This window comes from Danio rerio, chromosome 9 (assembly GCF_052040795.2).
Source record: "Danio rerio strain M-AB ecotype USA chromosome 9, GRCz13ab, whole genome shotgun sequence".
Taxonomy (NCBI): domain Eukaryota; kingdom Metazoa; phylum Chordata; class Actinopteri; order Cypriniformes; family Danionidae; genus Danio; species Danio rerio.
In genome coordinates, this window is record NC_141029.1 from 17,934,032 (window position 1) to 17,953,452 (window position 19,421).

Consider the following 19,421-nt stretch of genomic DNA (forward strand, 5'->3'; position numbering starts at 1 on the left):
TTTTTATTGTCTAAAAATTATGAGAAGTGAATGAGACGGGAAGTCTCGAGCCAAAAAAAATCAATGGCTACACCCGCTCATACGCGAAGATAAAGGTGAATAACCTTTATTTATAGAACCTTCATTTATTTATTAACATCAACAATCATTAAACATTGCATTTTTTTCCTTGATTGGAGATGGTGGAGCTGCTCTTTGGTAGATTGGCTTTCAGCAGTGACCTTCGTCTTACACAAAATCAAATTAAAACTGAACTTTAACAATGAGATTTATATTGTAAAGATGTACAAAAGTGCAATGTAAATTGAGATGTAATTTACATAGTAAAAACATAGAAATTAAGATGAATTCAATTGAATTGTTTTAAAAATTCCTTAGTAAACATTGAACTATCATCAATGAATTGACCACATATCGGTCTTTGTCAGGTGACGTCCCCCTTGTAAACACCGTATTGCATTAAAGAGCCCATATTATGGGTTTTTGAATATTCCCCTCCATGTAGTGTGTAACACAGCTCTAAGTGAAGTGAAGTATCCAGCTAAGGCTTAAATCTGTAAGTGTACAGTGTTTAAAATGGTTGATTCATCTATAAAAGAGTCGACTCATAGTGCTTCAAACGAGTCGCCTTGATACCGATTCATTAGGTGTTTCGCCATGACGTACGAACGAAACCAAGTTATTCACGTGCACGCGCAAACCCGGGAGATTTCAAACCTGAGGCCCCGCCCTCTGACGCAGAAACCCAGACACACACACACACACCCACAAACACACGCACACCCACAAACACACGCACACCCACAAACACACGCACACAAACATGCCGGTCGATTGAAGTCACACTGCAGATGGATATTATATTGAGTCTCTACCCAAAGATGAAACATCAGCATTATAACCAAGCAGTTGGAAACTTCTGGAAGCTACATGCTACAAAGAATACTTCATCTGAGTTTGTTAAAGGAAGGATCAGTAAAGAGTAACTGATGGACGTCAGGATGGGTTTCTTCCTCCATTTCTCAAGTGTAAGTACGTGCGGTTAAAGTTGTTGCCTCGTTTACTCTAGCTTGCAAATGTATTTAGTTGTGATTTGTTACTTGTAACCGCGTGTACTGTATCAGGTTAACTGGCTATATTCTCTTATCGCGTGCAAAGTCACGTTAAAAACGCGACGCATGCTGCTTTGTTGACGGAGCTCCGTGCTAGAGTTCCGCAGAAATCTGGCGCGGGGACAGCCGCGGGAATAAATTTCCGAATAAATCGCGGGAGCGGTCGGTAACGGGTTTAATTTGGGACGGGAGCGGGCTGTCTAGCAATATCACGGATATTGCTATGCGAATTAGAAAGACAGAGTCTGCTTGGTGCTTGTGTGTGTGTGTGTGTTAGTGCGCACGCGCGCGTATGAGAGAGAGCGAGAGAGATAGATAGAGATAGATAGAGAGAGAGAGCGAACGAGCTTTGTGTGCTTGGTGCTGTGCGTGTGTGTTTATACAGACAGCTTGGCTGTCTGGACTGTATACTGGGTAATTTTTGGTTGTGTTCTCCTCCGCTCTAGCGGGATCGGGCGCGGCGGGCAGAAAACGGAGCGGGTTCTCAGGCTAAAACCTGGCGGGTGCGGGCGGAAGCGTTGTCGTCCGGAGGTGTGTGTGTGTGTTTTTGTGTGTGTGTGGTATGGCGAGTACACGACTGTCTCCTTCGTTCGGTTATCCGTGGCACTATCCACTTGCCATAGTGTGGCAGCTAAAATCCACGCCTACACTATCGAGCGTGTATGAACTGTGATTACTTTTTATATTGCTGATTAGCTATTGGCCATTTCACTCTCTGACTGAAGGCAGTCGACCAATCGCAACAGACTGTCATCGGTCCAATCAGCGCAGATTAGCTTCGCGCTAAGGAGAGTTTTGGGAACAAATGAATCACTGGACGATTCATACAAGAGTCGCTGGGATAATTAGGTAAAAATAAATGCAGATTATAAGACCATGAAAGTGTTTTTTGACCTTGCATGCATATTAGACTGTTGTTGGAGACTCTTACAACCAAGATATGACCCTATTTCATGTATAATATGGGCTCTTTAAGAGACATAGCCGCCATTTATGTTGTATCGGAGTTAACATGAGCTGTTATGTGGTTTTAGCATCTTTTACAGATTAAATACAGCAATAAGGGCTGTAATAGCAAATCCCACGATTGAAAAGGTAAAAGAATTATCACAATGACAGATATTTTAAATTTTCCACTCGGAAGAAAGGATATTGACAGACTATAGCGGTAATAACAGATGCATCAGGTGTCCTGGCCTGCTGCGTTGAGACGCGAAATATATCTTTTGCCGGCATATCTCCGTTTATGCTTTCGACATTTTCACAAAGGTAAGTACATAAGAATATTTAAGTAACTTTACAATTGTCATTGCTTGAGCTTCAAATACTTATTTTAATTCAATGTAACAATTTAGTTTTGGGGGTAGAACTGCATTTAAATCTTAAAGTAGTGTATATAGATTTAAGATAGTAAAGTAATTCATTGTTAAAATATTGTAAAATATTTTTTTAATCTTAGTTCAACTTGCATATGTTGATTTACTTAACCCCTGTGAAATAGTACATTTTCGACTGTCCTTTTTCTAAAAACAAATATAGGTTTTTGTTGATAACATTTCATTAAATATTTTAAATCTCCAGACTGTAGCTTCATAAAACTGCAGTTAAAAAAAACTGTTCTTTTCCACAGTAGAAAAAAAATATAAATATATTGGATAACAGAGAGATGATAAATTATAGATGATTTATAGATTATAAATTAAAGATGATAAATAAGAGAGAGTAAATTATCAGTAATTGTTCTTTCTGTGAGTTAACGTTGTCATTGCCAGCCTGCAACCTGCATATGAGATGATGGAGACCCAGACTGAGCACCTCTACATCACTACATCTGGGCCAAACAGAAATACACAGACAGACACTGCACACTCTGCAAGACAAACTAAGAGAGGGAAAGAAAACCAACATTGCAGTTGTGGACAAACAACATGCAGAGAAAGAGACACATGAGGTTGAAGATGGTGAGAGACACTGATGAGGAGACACACAACACTAAGGAGGTAGCCGAGACAAACTGAGTGTAAATTGTGTATGGACAGATGTGTAGAAGTAAACCGCCTGTTGGAGGGGAACTGACAGCTGCTGTGTGAACTTGAAGAATATAGAATGTCTGATGAATTTTGTAACAAGAATGACGCTCAAGTACCAAACAGTAAAAAAAAAATAATAATAAAATAAATAAATAAATAAATAATCTTATAAACAAGCACTGACCCATCAACATGATACTCCCTTGTTTGGGAGAAGATGTCACATTACAGCGATTGTAACTGTCTGTTGTGCATAAACAAACCAATGTCCAACGGTAGTGTAGAAGAGCTGTAGTTGTCAATATTCTGTGTTTAATTTATATTCTTTGCAAATTCCTTTACATTTTTCTAACTTTGTTTTTTTTCACTGTGTGTATGAGTGTGTTTTGCTGATGTTTAATTCTGTCTTATGTAAACAACACGATGCATTCCTCCAGAAAAGACTTTTCCGTCAGTGCCTGAATAAAAGTATTATTTGTATAAATGTAAATAAATGGAGGATGACTTAAAATTTGTTGTTAACTTATTTATTATGTTCTTAAAAATAAAAAAAAAACTGGTATATCAGAACCAAACACAAGGTAAGCAGTTTTATCTGTATTTGTGTTCTTAATAAGATCTAAGATCTATATATGTGGGTGTATTTATTTAATTTAATTTTTTTGTTCCCCTATGCACTCAATGTATTTGACTAAATAAAAGTGTAACAGTATTTACATTTTTTTTGTTTTGTTGCTTTCATTACATTTATTGTTCATATTTGTAAAATACTTTGGATACAAACATCTTTCCAATAGTTAGTAAATGTAAATATTAGATGTAACTAATGAAATAAAACAAAAAACTGTAATGCATAATAGGGCTGCTTGATTATGGGAAAAATCATAATCACGATTATTTTGGTCATAAATGTAATCACGATTATTCAAAACAATTATAAGTTGTAGTCAAAATTATTCATCCTCCTGTGAATTTATTTTTATATATAAATATTTCCCAAATTATGTTTAACAGAGTTTTTTTTTTAAGTATTTCCTATAATATTTTTTTTCTTCTAGAGAAAGGGTTATTTGTTTTTTTTAGCTAGAATAAAAGCAGGTTTGAATATTTTGAAACCTATTTTAATAGCTCGATATTATTAGCCCCTATAAGCAATATAGATATTTGATTGTCTGCAGAAGAAACTACTGTTATACAATGACTTGTCTATTTACCCTAATTAAGCCTTTGAATCACTTTAAGCTGAGTCACTTTAAGCTGAATACTAGCATCTTGAAAAATATCTAGTAAAATATAATGTGCTGTCGTCATAACAAAGATAAAAGAAATCAGTAATTAGAAATAAGTTTTTAAATATGTTATGTTTAAACTGCTTTAAGCATCTTCACTGTATTTTTAATTTTATTATTGATTAATAATAAAAACAGTCGGCAGCAGCAGGTATATCACATATTGTCACTTTAAGAGTGCGGCTCTGGTTTCTCTTTCACGTGTTATTTGATTCTCAACTTGTTTGTTTATTACACAAATGAGGGTTAATATGAATAATCACTAAACACCGCGCTCTGACACAAATGTGCATGTATTTGACCGTGTGTGCTCTGCTGTCCGAGTTCTCGACTCCTAATTTTAAAAGTCGTGGAATCGATTTCAGAATGGACTCCACTTAAAATAGCGCAAGTATTAAACATGATGTATCAGTACTCCTAAATTACATTACAATCTTGGAGACAGAAAGTTAAAACATCAATTTATTATCAAAATTTTTAATGAAAAGACGTGTAGCAATGGGGTGACGCAAGAGGTAGTGCTGTCGCCTCACTGGCATTTCTGAGTGGAGTTTGCATGTTCTCCCCGTGGTCGTGTGGGTTTCCTCCGGTTTCCCCCACAGTCTAAAGACATGCAGTAGAGGTGAATTGGGTAGGCTAAATTGTTTGTAGTGTATGAGTGGGAATGGATCTTTCTCAGAGATGGGTTGCAGCTGGAAGGGCATCAGCTGTGTAAAACATATGCTGGATAAGTTGGCGGTTCATTCCGCTGTGGCAACCCCAGATTAATAAAGGGACTAAGGCGAAAACAAAATGAATAAATGAATGTGTTGCAGTTCCTTAACAAATAATAATAATAAAAAATAAAAACACTGCATTTGACTTTAAACAAAATTTAAACAAAAATCATAATACAGCCTAAATATCTTCTTAATAGAAATGTTTGATACTTGAATACAGAGTACCGAGTAAACAAAATAATCTGGAGGGACAGACAGTCTGTGGTTGTAAATTTCTGTATTTGTTTTAAAGTCAAGAGACGCTTCAATCGATCAATAAACAAAATAGCAAGATTTTCAATTTGATTTAAATGACCAATTAAATATTAAACCCCTACACGAAATTTATAACCAACCTGAAATAATAAATTAAAGCAGCTGTGCCTCAAAGCTTATCAAAATGCTCTCGCAAATTAGATTTTTTTAATGTATCTAAATAGCCTATTACTTTGCTTTTAAATATTATTGAATAATGGTGTGTTAATGGGACGGCATATGCTGGACCAAAAGAAGCGAATTAGAACTGTTTTTAAACATTTAGCCTTGGTTATATTATTATTTATTTATTTTTTCAAATCCTCTTTTTAAAACTAATTTAGTTTTTTATATATTGTATCTTATTTTTAACGTATTTAATTTTTTTGTTATTTACAAAACAAACAAGAATAGCATAAAAATTCAGGTGACAAGTGTATCTAGAACTAAAAACAAAAACCACGACATGTAATGTCAGATTTTGTGAAAAAAAAAAAAATTATTGGGTAATTTGATGATTATGATTAGTGTTTTTTTAATGAATTAATTTTTTTATTTGTAAAACATGCCTAGGAATAGGTTAAAAATTTGACTTGAGCATATAGCAGCAACCAATAACATCATAATTTTACCTGCAGTGCTTATGTAAGATGCTGTAATTAATTTATAATACAGCAAACCTGAAACTGAAGGCAGATCATCTTTAAAACCAAATTTGAAAAAAGATGTTTTTAAAAGTGAAAGCTAACTTTATCTCACAGCACTATTTATAATAGCCTAGAATGCTCATGGTCGCAAAATTCAAAAGCAAAAGTAAAACGCATGCGCACGCATTAAAAGCGGGTGCCTTCAGTGTTCAGTAGGCTCAACAATGAGCATTATAACTGTAGCATGTAACCTGCATGTAACTGCTTCATTCAGGAAGATTTGAAAAAAACAGACTCAACTCTGGGAGTCAATTCCTTTACTAAAGTCGATTACTCTATTAGGTCCATTAAGAGTCGAGGAATCGACTCTTTTAGATACAACTCCCCATCCTTAATGTTAGTAAATACATTAAATAATGGAATTTTATTGCAAAGTGTGAACAAAAAGCAAAATGATTTATTGGTAAATTGGTTAAATTTTTTATTTTTACTTTTGTTAATTAAATTGAGTTTATTGAATATTAGTAATATAATAATAATAATAATAATAATAATAATAATAATAATTATGACAACTGATACCATTATTTAAGCCAGCATTTAAGCCAACTTGTCTAAGCAAACAACTTGCTGTACTGAATTTAAAAACTGCTTTTGTTACAAAACATGTAACGCTGTAAAATCCGACTACTTATGAAGGTTAACATAATTAAACAATGTTTGTGTTGGGAATAGCCCCTGAAGTGATGGGAATAGCCCCTGAATAATAGTCCCTTAATATGCTGCCTAATTAGCTTACTAAGAATACAAACAAAGCCACAGAAAAAAAACTTCATGACTAAGCATCGTAATATGAATGTTTTCATGGGGCTGATTTTTTGCAAGTGCCAAAAAGTCTCTCTCTCTTTCTGTCTGTTTGTCAGGTAATGTTTCTACTCCTCTCGGCTGTTACGGTGACATTTGTGGATCAACACAAAAGCGTGTCTGTAGAGCAAGTTTTCACTACTACAGTATGTCTATCATGGATTGGTTATGATTGTGGGGACTTAATTTCGGCACATGTCAGTGCTTGGTGAACAGAACTGATGAATACAGTTAAATGTGAACAAAATGGCCAATCACAGATGTTGAAGAACTCACTCAACAGCACTCAAAAAGCAAGCAGGACAAAATCTTGCTCTAAATGGTCTTGTTGTCTTCTGTGCTTTTAAGTTTTGTTTGACACATTCAAAAGGCGACTTGTTTAAAGTAAAAGGACTGCCATATACTTCATCAATCTTATCTTTTATACTTTTTTGCACTTGGTCAAGCCACATACCTTCTGTAAAGTTATTACAGAACAATGAAAACAATGGATCTATGCATTCTATGACCTTTAAAACATCTCAAAACATATGCTAAACAATGCTGTATTGTCTGGTTGGTAATTGGTAATTACACGTAGCTAAACATAAATATATATAGGCTGGCCAGGTCGTGATGGAGGCCAAATTATCAAAGACAGCAGCAGCAAAACATTTGCATTAACAGAGATATTTAAATATGTTCACTGCGTTCAGTTGTGCTGAATGGAAACTGCTGGAGTCTAATTCGTGGGCAACATGGGAAAAGACACAAGAGTCAAGGGCATCTGGAGTTGGTTTTCAGAGAGGTTACTCAGAGTTCTGTTTGAATCTCTCTATACACATGAACATCAATCGTACTTGCTGTATTAGAAGAGAGCCAGATGTGCTAATAGTGTAATCCACAGCAAGCAAAACACAAAGCAAAATGTAAGAGAGGCATGCAGTACAGCTTGTGGAAAGACTGAAATGTCATAAAAAAGTTTTGTACCAGACAGAAAACATTGGGAGTGGCCTGATAGAAAGCAACAGAATAATTTGCTTGTGTTCACATCACAGACCAAAAGTCCATGTTGATTTAAACTAAAGCAAACACATGCTAGAGGGAGAACCATCAGAAGAGTCATTATATATATAAATAAATAAATAAATCTATATATAAAATATAAATATATAAATATATAAAAATATATATATATATATATATATATATATATATATATATATATATATATATATATATATATATATATATATATATATATATATATATATATATAAATATACATACACACACACACAAGATATACTTACAAATCGAGACGAGTTGTCATTTCTCACAGTCTTGGCATTCCCAAAAGCTGCAATGAAAAAAAAAACATTGGTGAGTTTGTCATGCCTAAATCATTTAACACATTGACTGATGTCCTACACAATAAGTTGTACACATTTTAAAACAATAACAACTATTTTAATTTTGTGCAGTGGACATTAGTTTGAATTTACAAGCAATGCACCAAACATTTTGGATTAAAACAATAATCTTTTTTGTCTGTTTACTCACAAAATATGAAGAATAAATGTGTTTGTTTGTCTCCTTTACAGTAGTACATTTATACATCATGGAATGATGAATATCATAAGGCATGTTAAAAGAAACTAGGGATGCACCGATCCCGATATTTGGATCAGATACTGAGTCGATACCACATATTTTTGAGGGATTAGGTATCGGCCAGCCGGTACCGATCTAAATTCGATCTAGTGCGTGCGCTATATTCTGTGTAATTTATAAGCCGACAAAAGTTATAAAGCTAGGTTTTTATAAGGGCCTAGAAAGTTGTCATGTATGCCTACTTTATCCCAAATGTTCTGAAGCCATTCTACAGTTTAATGTGAAGTATACAGATGAATATTCAAGTGGTTAAATTCATGTTCACTTAAGAGCTTCCTGCCAATGCACCTGTCAATCATTCTTCATTCATTCACAATTCAAACTGTGCCGTGTTCATGACAACACAAAAACTTTCTCCAAGACTAATTGATCCTGTTATTTTAAACAATCAGAGGAGAAATGCATTTAGTTCTGCATTAAATGGGTTCATTTTGACCAGCAGCAAGAAGTTCATTGATATGGATTGTCATTAACAGAACATTATTTAGTCTAATATAGGCTATTCTAAAACTGTGAATATTTCACTGTAATTTTATTTATACCAATATTTTATTTAACAGACAAGTTTGTGTAAATCGCCTCAGAAAGATTAGTTTTATCTGCTTCAAACCTGCAGGAACATATCAGGCTTTGCTAAATAGCTGGTTATTTTGACCAATGTTTGGGGTCAATAGTGGTAGCCTAATACAGATTTTAAAAAAATAAATATCTTAATTTTAAAAAGGAAATATAAGCTGGACCACAATAGATCAATGTCATAATGAATGCTCAAATAATGTAGCTTAGTTTACAGCAAGCATTATGTTTTTAGCTAGATTTTGCTGTCTGTCATATACAGTAGGCCTATAGGTCTGTTATTTTTACTAAAGAAGATATATTATTTGAGTTTATCACCAAAACTATTTAATTGAAACTGTATAATGCTTAAAAAAAGGAACAGTTTGGAGATCGGATCTGTATCGGCCGATGCACAGAATTTTGGTATCATCAGATTGGTTCCAAAAAACTGGTATCAGTGCATCCCTAAAAGAAACCATACAACTAACTTAAATATGTTCTATGTAATAGCTCAGACTTTCAATAGTGTACCATTAGAACTCAAAATGATACTTTTGGTTAATAGACTTAGCTAAACTGTTTTTAATGTTCATGGTTTATCAGTTAATGCAGGGGTTCCCAAACTTTTCAGCCCGCGACCCCCAAAATAACAATGCCAGTGACTCGCGACCCCCAATATCCTCTGAGGTGGTTATAAATACAGAAACCTTGCATGCAATGATGCAGACACACCAATTAAATTTGTGTCAGTGCTTAAAATGTGCCAGAAAGTATAACCTGATGTTATAAAATCAAAATGCATCTGACGCTATTGCTGCCTTTAATATAATGTAATTACCCCTGGGGTCGCAATCCAATAGAACTAGTTAACATAAGCTACTTTAGTCACTATATAGTATATAGTAACTATAAACGAATATTTTTATTTTCAGTATAGTTATGGATAAAATTTGTTAATTCTTATGGTTTAATAAAAATAAATAGATTTTTGGAAATCACCAGGCGACCCCCCTTCATTGCCCCGCGACCCCTCGGGGGGTCCCGACCCCCACTTTGAGAACCACTGAGTTAATGCATAGCCCTAAAACTGAAACCATTGCCAGGGTAATGCTTACCCTTTTGAGCTTCTGTGAAATATAATAACATCAACTTAAATTTAAACTGACATGCATATCTTCAAAATACTACACTAAAATATGACTACAGTGCACAGTATGTTAGCTCTGTCTGCAAGGAATATACGAGACAACATTTGCAAAAAACAAAACTCAAGGTCTGCACATAAATACAGTGATCTACATTTTAAACTTTGAATTCCGATGTACAAATAAGTTTTACTACTAAAGGAAAGAGTGCCAAGTTTATTACAGTGTGTGAAATAGAAGAACATTTCATGGATATTAGGTTCTTCATGAAAACACAGATGCCAAATAAAATTGCATGTTTAAATGTAACAAGCCATTAATCATGAAAATATTAAATGTACAGTAACAGCATTTCTTTTTGAACACTGTCTACTCATAGTAACCTAAAAGAGAAGTATGCAGCAGGAAATGCAGGGCCCATGGTGAGGGGCTCATTACTTCCAGCAGCTAAATTCTTACAGATGTAGGACTACACTCTGCTCTGAGTCCTGCTGCCAAAAAAAAAACAACAAAAAAAAAAAAACTGGGCATTCCTGCTCAGTCTCAATCTCATTGTATGGGCATTTCCGCTTCATGGCCCCCAAACTAAAAAAGCAGCTGTCTAATTACCAGACATTCATTTTAGCAGTAACATTAGTTAAGACTAGGTTGGAACTATCAAGAAAAGAAAATTGTATATAACATGGTGAAATAGTAATATATGGGAAATTCTGTAATAGTCTATTACAGAACTAACTATCTTGCCACAAGAACCTGAAAGAACTATTACTGAATTTCCCATATATTACTATTTCACTATGTTATATAACATCTGATCTATTTTTTTAAGATGAAGAACCATGTGTTAAGTGTAAAAAAAAATAAATAAATAAATAAATAAAAACACACACACACACACACACACACACACACACACACACACACACACACACACACACACACACACACACACACACACACACACACACACACACACACACACACACACACACAAATACTGGCACAAATAAGGACTCATGAAAGACTCACCCTCAAGCACAGGATTGGACTGAAGCAGCTGCTCTTTTACTTTGTTCACTTCCTGGCCCTTCCCACACACTGCCGCAACATATGACATCACAAACTTACTGGCCTCTGAAAGCAGACCACAGTGAAATGAAGTCAGAGATTTTCTTCCAGACGAGACCTCACCCCAAAAAAATCCCCTCTACATCATCATGTTAGGAGAGAGAGCAAACGCACCTCTTAACTAACATGAGAATCCAAACTCTCATCCAAACCAACGAAGAGACTGACTTTTTAAAATAATCTTTAACAATCCATTAAACTGTTGCTTTTGTTTATGAGATGTCAGAACAGTTCAACAATTCAATTAGGGCTGGTCGATTTTGGGAAAAATCATAAACATTATCGATTATTTTGGCCATAATTGTAATCCCGATTAATCAAAACGATTATTGGTTGAAGTGAAAATTATTAGCCCTCCTGTGATTTTTTTAAAATAATATTTTTCAAATGATGTTAACCAGAGCAAGGAATTTTTAACAGTATTTCATATAATATTTTTCTTTAGGAGAAAGGCTTATTTGCTTTATTTTGGCTAGAATAAAAATAGGTTTAAATATTTTGAAACCTATTTTAGGGTCAATATTATTAGCCCCCTTAAGCAATAAATATTTTTGATTGTCTGCAGAAGAAACTATTGTTATGCAATGACTTATTAAGCCTTTGAATTGCACTTTAATCTGAATGCTTGTATTTTGAAACATATCTAGTAAAATATTATGCGATGTCATCATAACAATATATAATAAGCTAAAAGAAATTAGAGTTATTAGAAAGTTATTAGAAATTAGTTATTAAAACTATTATGTTCAGAAATGGGTTGAAAAAAAGCTTCTTTCCATTAAACAGAAATTGAGGGGAAATGGGTCGCTAATAATTCAGGAGGGTTAATAATTCTGATTTTAACGGCATATATATATATATATATATATATATATATATATATATATATATATATATATATAGTTATTTTCCTCCCTGGAAAGGAAAGATAAATAAATACAATAGAATAAAAATATGAAACAAACTGTGCTGTAGGAATCTTTACGGTCAGAAAACCACTTTAGCAACAAAAGTCCTTCAGTTAAGAGTAATGAGGGATTTTCTCCTTTTATTGTTTGATTAATAATGATGAAAACAGGTGGCAGCAGGAATATTGCACGCTGTCACTTTAATGGTTTCTCTTTCACGTGTCTTTTGATTCTCAACTCGTTTGTTTAATACAAAAATGGGTTAATATGAATAATCTCTAAACACCGTGTTCTGACACCTATTTGACCATTAAAGCGCTCTCGTTAAGGTGACTTTATATGTGTGCTCTGCTCGTCTCAGTGTGCGAATGAGACCGAGTTCTGACCACATGCTTTGTGTGTGCACTCCACACACACACAGAAGCTTGCTGTCTCGTTCGCACTTTTAGAACATGAATGATTCGAATGTTCATCAACAAGCATCCCGTGCTGCGAAAGTTACATTAAAGTACACGCTTTTAGTCATTTTCATGAGAAGCTGAGCTTTACAGAGCAACAAGTGTGTACAACTGGAAAGGGGGTGGTATATGATGCAATAATCCTTTATCTCGACTAATGTTTTTTCATAATTGTTAGAAGACAAAATCGAAATCGGATTTTCAATTAATTGCACAGCCCTAATTCAAATACTCTATAAGGGAATACTTTTTACGTCAATAAAAACAACAATTCAATACAAATCAATACATTTTCACAGTAAATTTAATTTAAATTCCTCTATTTTAAACAGATGTTTAAAATAAACAGATTAAATAATTGAATATTAGATGTAAGATTTATCTTGTTCTACATTTAATGGCTTTCCCATTTCTGTACTAATGAGAGCAGTGACTTAAGCACAGAAGTGCTGATATGAAATGATTTGTGAGGGAATTAAGCCCACTTATGTTTTAGAGATTTGCGGCTATTTTTAAACTGTACTAAACTCCTTATTTCATATCGCTTAAGCATGAGTCCTGAACACTGAATGAGAGCCCAATTCCATTTATTTCAGAGCTGTAGTAGACTTTCATTAATACAGAAGAGCATTTTAAATTTAATTAAATGACCTTGACTAACAGCAAATAATTTTCACCAGCCTTTCTCTGTAGTCTCTTGTATGGATTACTTTAATCCCTTTTCATCTCATTGCCTTGACTGTTGTAGATTATGATTTTGAATTGCAGCAACAGTAAATTTTCGGTTATAAATTAAAGGACTCTAGTTTTGTTCTGCTAAAAAGCTGTTGTTAAACTCATGTATGTCATTATTTTAAAGACAGATTGACAGGTATGCCTCAATTACACAAATAGTCTTAATTTAATCTACAGTGGGGAAATCATGTTTATTTCTGGGAATAACATTTCTAAAGGAGCTGTTAACATAAAATTTACCCAGACTTTAGTTAAAACCCAAACAATACAAAAAAAAAAAAAAAAAAAAAAATCTTACAAAACTAAATAATCTGTAATATGTGTTGTGTAATAACACTGAAATGACAATGAGAATGTACTGAACTACTAAAATTTATTTAATACTTTATATACAAGTAATTATTTTTTTTTTTTAATGACAGTAGCTTCAACAGAGTGTCCTATAAGTCTCGTCTATCAAATCTGATCTTTATTTTGGATTTTTATTTTTGGATTTGAGAAAGGTCATAAGCTGGGCCATTCTACAGATTTTTTTTTCTCTGAAAGCATTTGAGAGTCTTGTGTCTTGGATCACTGTCTTTCTGAAATGTCCACCCTGCACCCTCAGAAATAAAGGTACAAAACCTTTCCTTTTTAAAAGGTACAATTTTGTACCTTAAATGTGCACATTGGTACCTTTAAAAGTACTTTTAGGGTACACTTTTGTATATTAAAGGTACTATGAGGTTCACATATGTACTTTTTTGGTATTAATATGTACCTTTAAGGAGCATATGTGGTCCTGTAAGGTACAAAAGTGTTCCTTTTGAAAAGGTACCAACACAATGACAGGTTTTGTACCTTTAATTCTTAGTGTGTGGTTTCATCCTGCTAATGTAGATTTTGGGTCAAAACAGCAAATGTTCAAGTCAAAAGCACCTTTAAAAAATATTTTCTGATAAAAATTATAACTATTTCAATACTTATTTCCCAGATGTTTACAACAGTACAGATGTTTAAAATAAACAGACTAAATAATTAAATATTAGATGTAAGATTTATCTTGTTCTACATTTAATGGCTTTCCCATGTCTGCACTAATGAGAGCAGTGACTTAAGCACAGAAGTGCTGATATGAAATGATTTGTGAGGGAATTAAGCCCACTGTAAATCATAACATTTTATTGCAGATTAGTCAAACAAATTATTACCATTAAATAATTAATTAATTTAGAGTCTTTAACATTCCACAAACTCTGTTTACACAGTGCATTATACAATTAAATAGTACAGTCAAAGATTTTTTACAGCTAGTATTAGAAAGCATAATGGGTACTTCATCCTTTAACAACACAGTTACTGAAATTAAACAGAGAGACTTCAGGAATGCAGTGACACACATAAAGAACAAATACAAATAAACAGGAACCTGGATAGTTTGAAAATTATATGAACGTTTCCACAAGCAAAATAACTAAATAATAAAATGTATTTAAATATTCCAACACATTAGTATTTATAATTGGCAATTACTCTGACATTACCTGTCTTTCCTGCCCCACTCTCTCCGGTGATAAGTATACACTGGTCTTTATCTTGATGTCGCAGGGACCGGTAGGCCTCATCTGCCAGAGCATAACTGAAAAAAGACAATATTATATTAAGACAATACTGAAAGACTATTTAAAATTTAAAGTTAAATTTTATCTTAAAATAACTTTATAGAATACTGATGTTCACTATTCTGCTTACATTTAGAGTTTTCATTCATTCATTTTCTTGTCTGCCTTTATTAATCTGGGGTCGCCACAGCGGAATGGACCACCAACTTATCCAGCAAGTTTTTACGCAGCGGATGCCCTTCCAGCCGCAACCAATCTCTGGGAAACATCCACACACACATTCACACACACACTTGTACACTACGGACAATTTAGCCTACCCAATTCACCTGTACCACATGTCTTTGGACTGTGGGGGAAACCGGAGCACCCGGAGGAAACCCACGCTTAGTCAGGGAGAACATGCAAACTCCACACAGAAATGCCAACTGAGCCGAGGTTCGAACCAGCGACACAGCAAACTTCTTGCTGTCAGGCGACAGCACTACCTATTGCGCCACTGCCTCGCCTACATTTAGAGTTTTTATTAAAAAAAGTTTAAAGTGAGAATACTCTATAATACAATCTGGAAAGAGGACAGGCAGTGCATGGTTTTAAACTTGTTGCCAGAGTTGCCAGTGATGGCTGTATGCCAGCTAATCAATGTGTTTAAAACCCTGGGAAAACTAGGTCACAACTGTGCTCAAAGGGTTTAGAGTAGTGGATATCTGCTTTAAAATACAGATAATACACTGGACACCAAGTGCAACCCAAACAAAATTGCTACTAAAATACAATACAACTAAAATGATCATACAATTAAACTTTTGAAACAGATTTATACTAATAAAACCGCATACACTAAATATTACGATAAATATCTAAAATAATTAATCTATGCAGCCAAAAATGTACTACATAGTACACATGGTGTTTGGCACAATCCAATCTAAAAAATGCACACACTGAGCTGCTTTAATACGCAAAAGATATTAGTTACAATTTAATAATTCGTTGTTTTCCCCTAATGTTCATAACTAATCAATAGCCGTTTTTTAAGAGTGAGTACACCCATAGGCTTCAATGATAGGTGTTTGGCTAAAGACACTAAACATCCCCTTGACTGACACTTTTAAGCCTGAGAAATTAGCTCTAAATACATTTATCTGAAAATAATGCTAAATTGAAACGCACTGTATTTTACTTACCAGCATCGTGCTGGTCTGTACTCTTCTGTAATCATTACTTTGGAATTTTCCAAAACCACCACTAATAGTAAGTCTGAGTGTGAGGGAAATGTTGCATGTTCCACTTCTTGAAGCATAAAAGTTCAAAGATTCATCAGGTTCACAGGGAACTACTGGTATACATACACTCCTTAAAATAGTGACGGAAGATTACACAGATACATAGGAGAGAGATAGGAGAAAATTTGCAGGCAAGGATGGCCAATTACTATTATATTTACAAATGCAGGAAGCACTGCTTAATCAAGTCACTTTTAAATCATCAACTTTATACTGATAATTCCGCATAACTCACATATATGTTATGCAAGTGTAACAAACATGAATCTGATGCTAAATTGCTGTCACACACCAAAGCAGCTGACTAGGTTTTGAAACAGAGCCTTCATTCAAATAAACTATAATTATTACCATTAACTCTCCAAACTTAACCTTTAAGTGAACAGACAAAAATACATCATCTGATGGAGATTTGGGCTCTGAGAAGTGGCCTTGAAAGACTGCGTGAGGATAAGAGAAGTTTGGGGAGCTAGAGAGGGCACGGGGCATTAAATCAACACAGAAATGTGCACAGCATAGACAGCAGATGTTTAATCTTTGTGAGATGGCCAAACTGCATGACATGATCCAAACAAAAGAAACCATAATACAATTAACCACACCCTTACAAAAGGAGGGAGCGAAAGGGTCCAACTGAAAGAAATTTGACAAAGTGGCAGATCTGGACCATCATGAGGCTTCAGGCTGTCCCAGAATACAGCACAAAGCATTTTTAATAGTGGAAGGCTGATTTGAATATGAATAGTTTTACATTTGAATATGAATAAAAAATTTTGACTTGGACAGACTAAATAAAAAAACAACAAAAAAGAAGCAAGCTCTCTACCAGTGACAAAAGGGAAAATACACGTGTGTGGTATTTGTTCCAATCCAACTTTGACCTGAAACTAAGCTTTAGTTTGCATTTAAAAGCCAGGGAATCATTAGTCTTCTTCAAACCCGGTTCACGCCCTCGCTGAAGCCGCACCAAATATGGAAAGAGAGGAAATTAAGAGTAAAGCGAGAACATCTGTGGCAAAATGGCTCTGTGCAACTGTCACAAGTTTAAAACATGTCAGGGGTCAGTTTGAAAGTCTTAGCTAGAAAAAGAAACATTTTTCATCCCTCTAACTGTTGTAAGACTAGTGGTAACAGAATTAGATAATGAACTATTGACTTGAGCAGCCATATCTGACCAGATGTGAATGAGAGCTTTGATGACGAATGGAGAACAGAGTCATATCTTTTGGCACATGGCCTAGAGAAGATTGAATGATAAATTCTGCTTGCATTAAGTCTGTGGTAAGACCCAAAGCCACAACATGGGGCACATGGCAGAAAATACTATGCTCCTAAGACTATTAGTCTGGCATAAAAGCAAAAACTGATCATGAGGGCAGGAACACACAAAATACAGCATACATCAAATTTGCTGATGTAGAGAGCTGCTTTAGTTTACATAGGATTCTGTTACAACAGAAGTCTTTAACTATGCATAAAAGTAACTTAAAATGGATCCTGAAGTGCACTGGCAGCCAGTGAAGTGAAGATAAAACCAGGGTGATGTGCTCCTATTTGCATGTGCCAGTTAAAAGATGCGCAGCTGCATTCTGAACAAGTTGAAGCCGAGAAATAGAAGGCTGACTCTCCCCAAAATAAAGAGCATTGCAGTAGTCCAAGCATGAGGTTATAAAGGCATGGATTACTGTTTCAAAGTGATTTTGTGATGAAACGTGCTTAATTTTGGCCAGTGGCCTTAAGTTAAAGAAGCTAAAGCAAACAACAGACCAAATCTGGCTTTCAAGCTTTAGTTCAGGATCCATTTTAAAACCCAGGTTCACAATCTCTGGCTTACAGAAAGTTTTAAGATTATTCAGGCGTACAGAATGAGCGATGTTGGAGCTGGGGCCAAACACCATTACTTCAGTCTTAAAAATCATTAAAATGGGGAAAATTCACTGCCATCCAAGATTTAATGTCTTTTATACATGAGTCTAGTGCATTTATGGGAAGGCCATCTGTCCTTTTAAGGGTGAAATAAATTTGACAGTCATCAGCCTAACAGTGAAAGGAGATGCCATGTCTCCTGAGAATTGATTCAAAGGAAGTAGATATAAAGAGAACAATATAGGGCCCAGAATAGATCCCTGTGGAACTCCATAAACTAGTGGAGCACAGGAGGACTCACAATCGTCTAAGTGCACAGAGAAGGTTTGGCCTTTCAAATAAGACCTGAACCATTCCAAAGCCACACCTTTTATGCCAACCCAATGTACCAAGCGTGAAAGTAAGATGTCGTGATCAACAGTGTCAAATGCAGCTGTTAATTCTAAGAGTACAAGAAGAAAAAAAAAAACAGTCACCTGAATCACATGACAAAAGAGCATTTTACCAATGCATGATGTTCTAAAAAAAAAAACAACAAAAATCATACATGGTGGGAAGTGGGACAGGAACAATCGCACAGCCAAATAATGAACTGTGCTGAGCACAATGGAAACCATGCAACACTGAAATAGGATATCCATATCTGCTTCTGAATGAACCACACTGGAAGTCATGTTTTCCTGCTTCTGGTAGAGTAATCATATATTACATTGAAACAAACAATTGGACTATGGAAGCCTAGCAGAAAGAAGGCTCAATGCGTGTGTATCAACCCAGGTGGCCACAAACACCTCAGCTGCTTCCTGCACAAACCTGCCTCCCGCATTACAGGTTTTGGTGTGTCCGATTCTACATCCACATGGAGAAAATGTTGCAAAGCCAGAGGAAGTAAATAACCACAGGATGTGATGTATTCCCATGTGGGAGCTTTGAAATAAGACACTGGTCCTGGATAGTTTAACTAATAAAAGTGGTGTACAATCCCCCAAATCCTTTACAGCAAAAATGACTTTGCAAATGCATACTTTGAACTCTGTGTGTTAATACATATAATATAAACCTATTATACTGTATATCTACTGGCCTCTTTACACCCACAAGTCTGTTTTTGGTTACCAAAAATGGATG

At 34.8% G+C, this 19,421-nt stretch overlaps 1 protein-coding gene and 1 long non-coding RNA gene across 13 annotated transcripts in view; one reads left to right on the top strand and one right to left on the bottom strand.

Annotated features, from left to right (window-relative positions):
* The window catches only part of myo1b (myosin IB), a 118,261-nt gene that overhangs the window by 49,856 nt on the left and 48,984 nt on the right, over positions 1-19,421 (bottom strand). For all 12 annotated transcript variants that reach the window (XM_087267640.1, XM_087267636.1, XM_087267638.1 and 9 more), the window contains exons 4-6: positions 15,064-15,158; positions 11,341-11,445; positions 8,248-8,294 (exon numbers count right to left, since the gene is read on the bottom strand). In XM_087267640.1, the coding sequence (XP_087123766.1) occupies positions 8,248-8,294; positions 11,341-11,445; positions 15,064-15,158 (247 nt within the window). The remainder of the gene's footprint in view (positions 1-8,247; positions 8,295-11,340; positions 11,446-15,063; positions 15,159-19,421) is intronic.
* Positions 3,810-18,837, top strand: LOC147842306 (uncharacterized). Its single transcript, XR_015499326.1, has 2 exons — positions 3,810-4,981; positions 15,580-18,837. It is a non-coding gene; the product is annotated as an uncharacterized LOC147842306 (long non-coding RNA).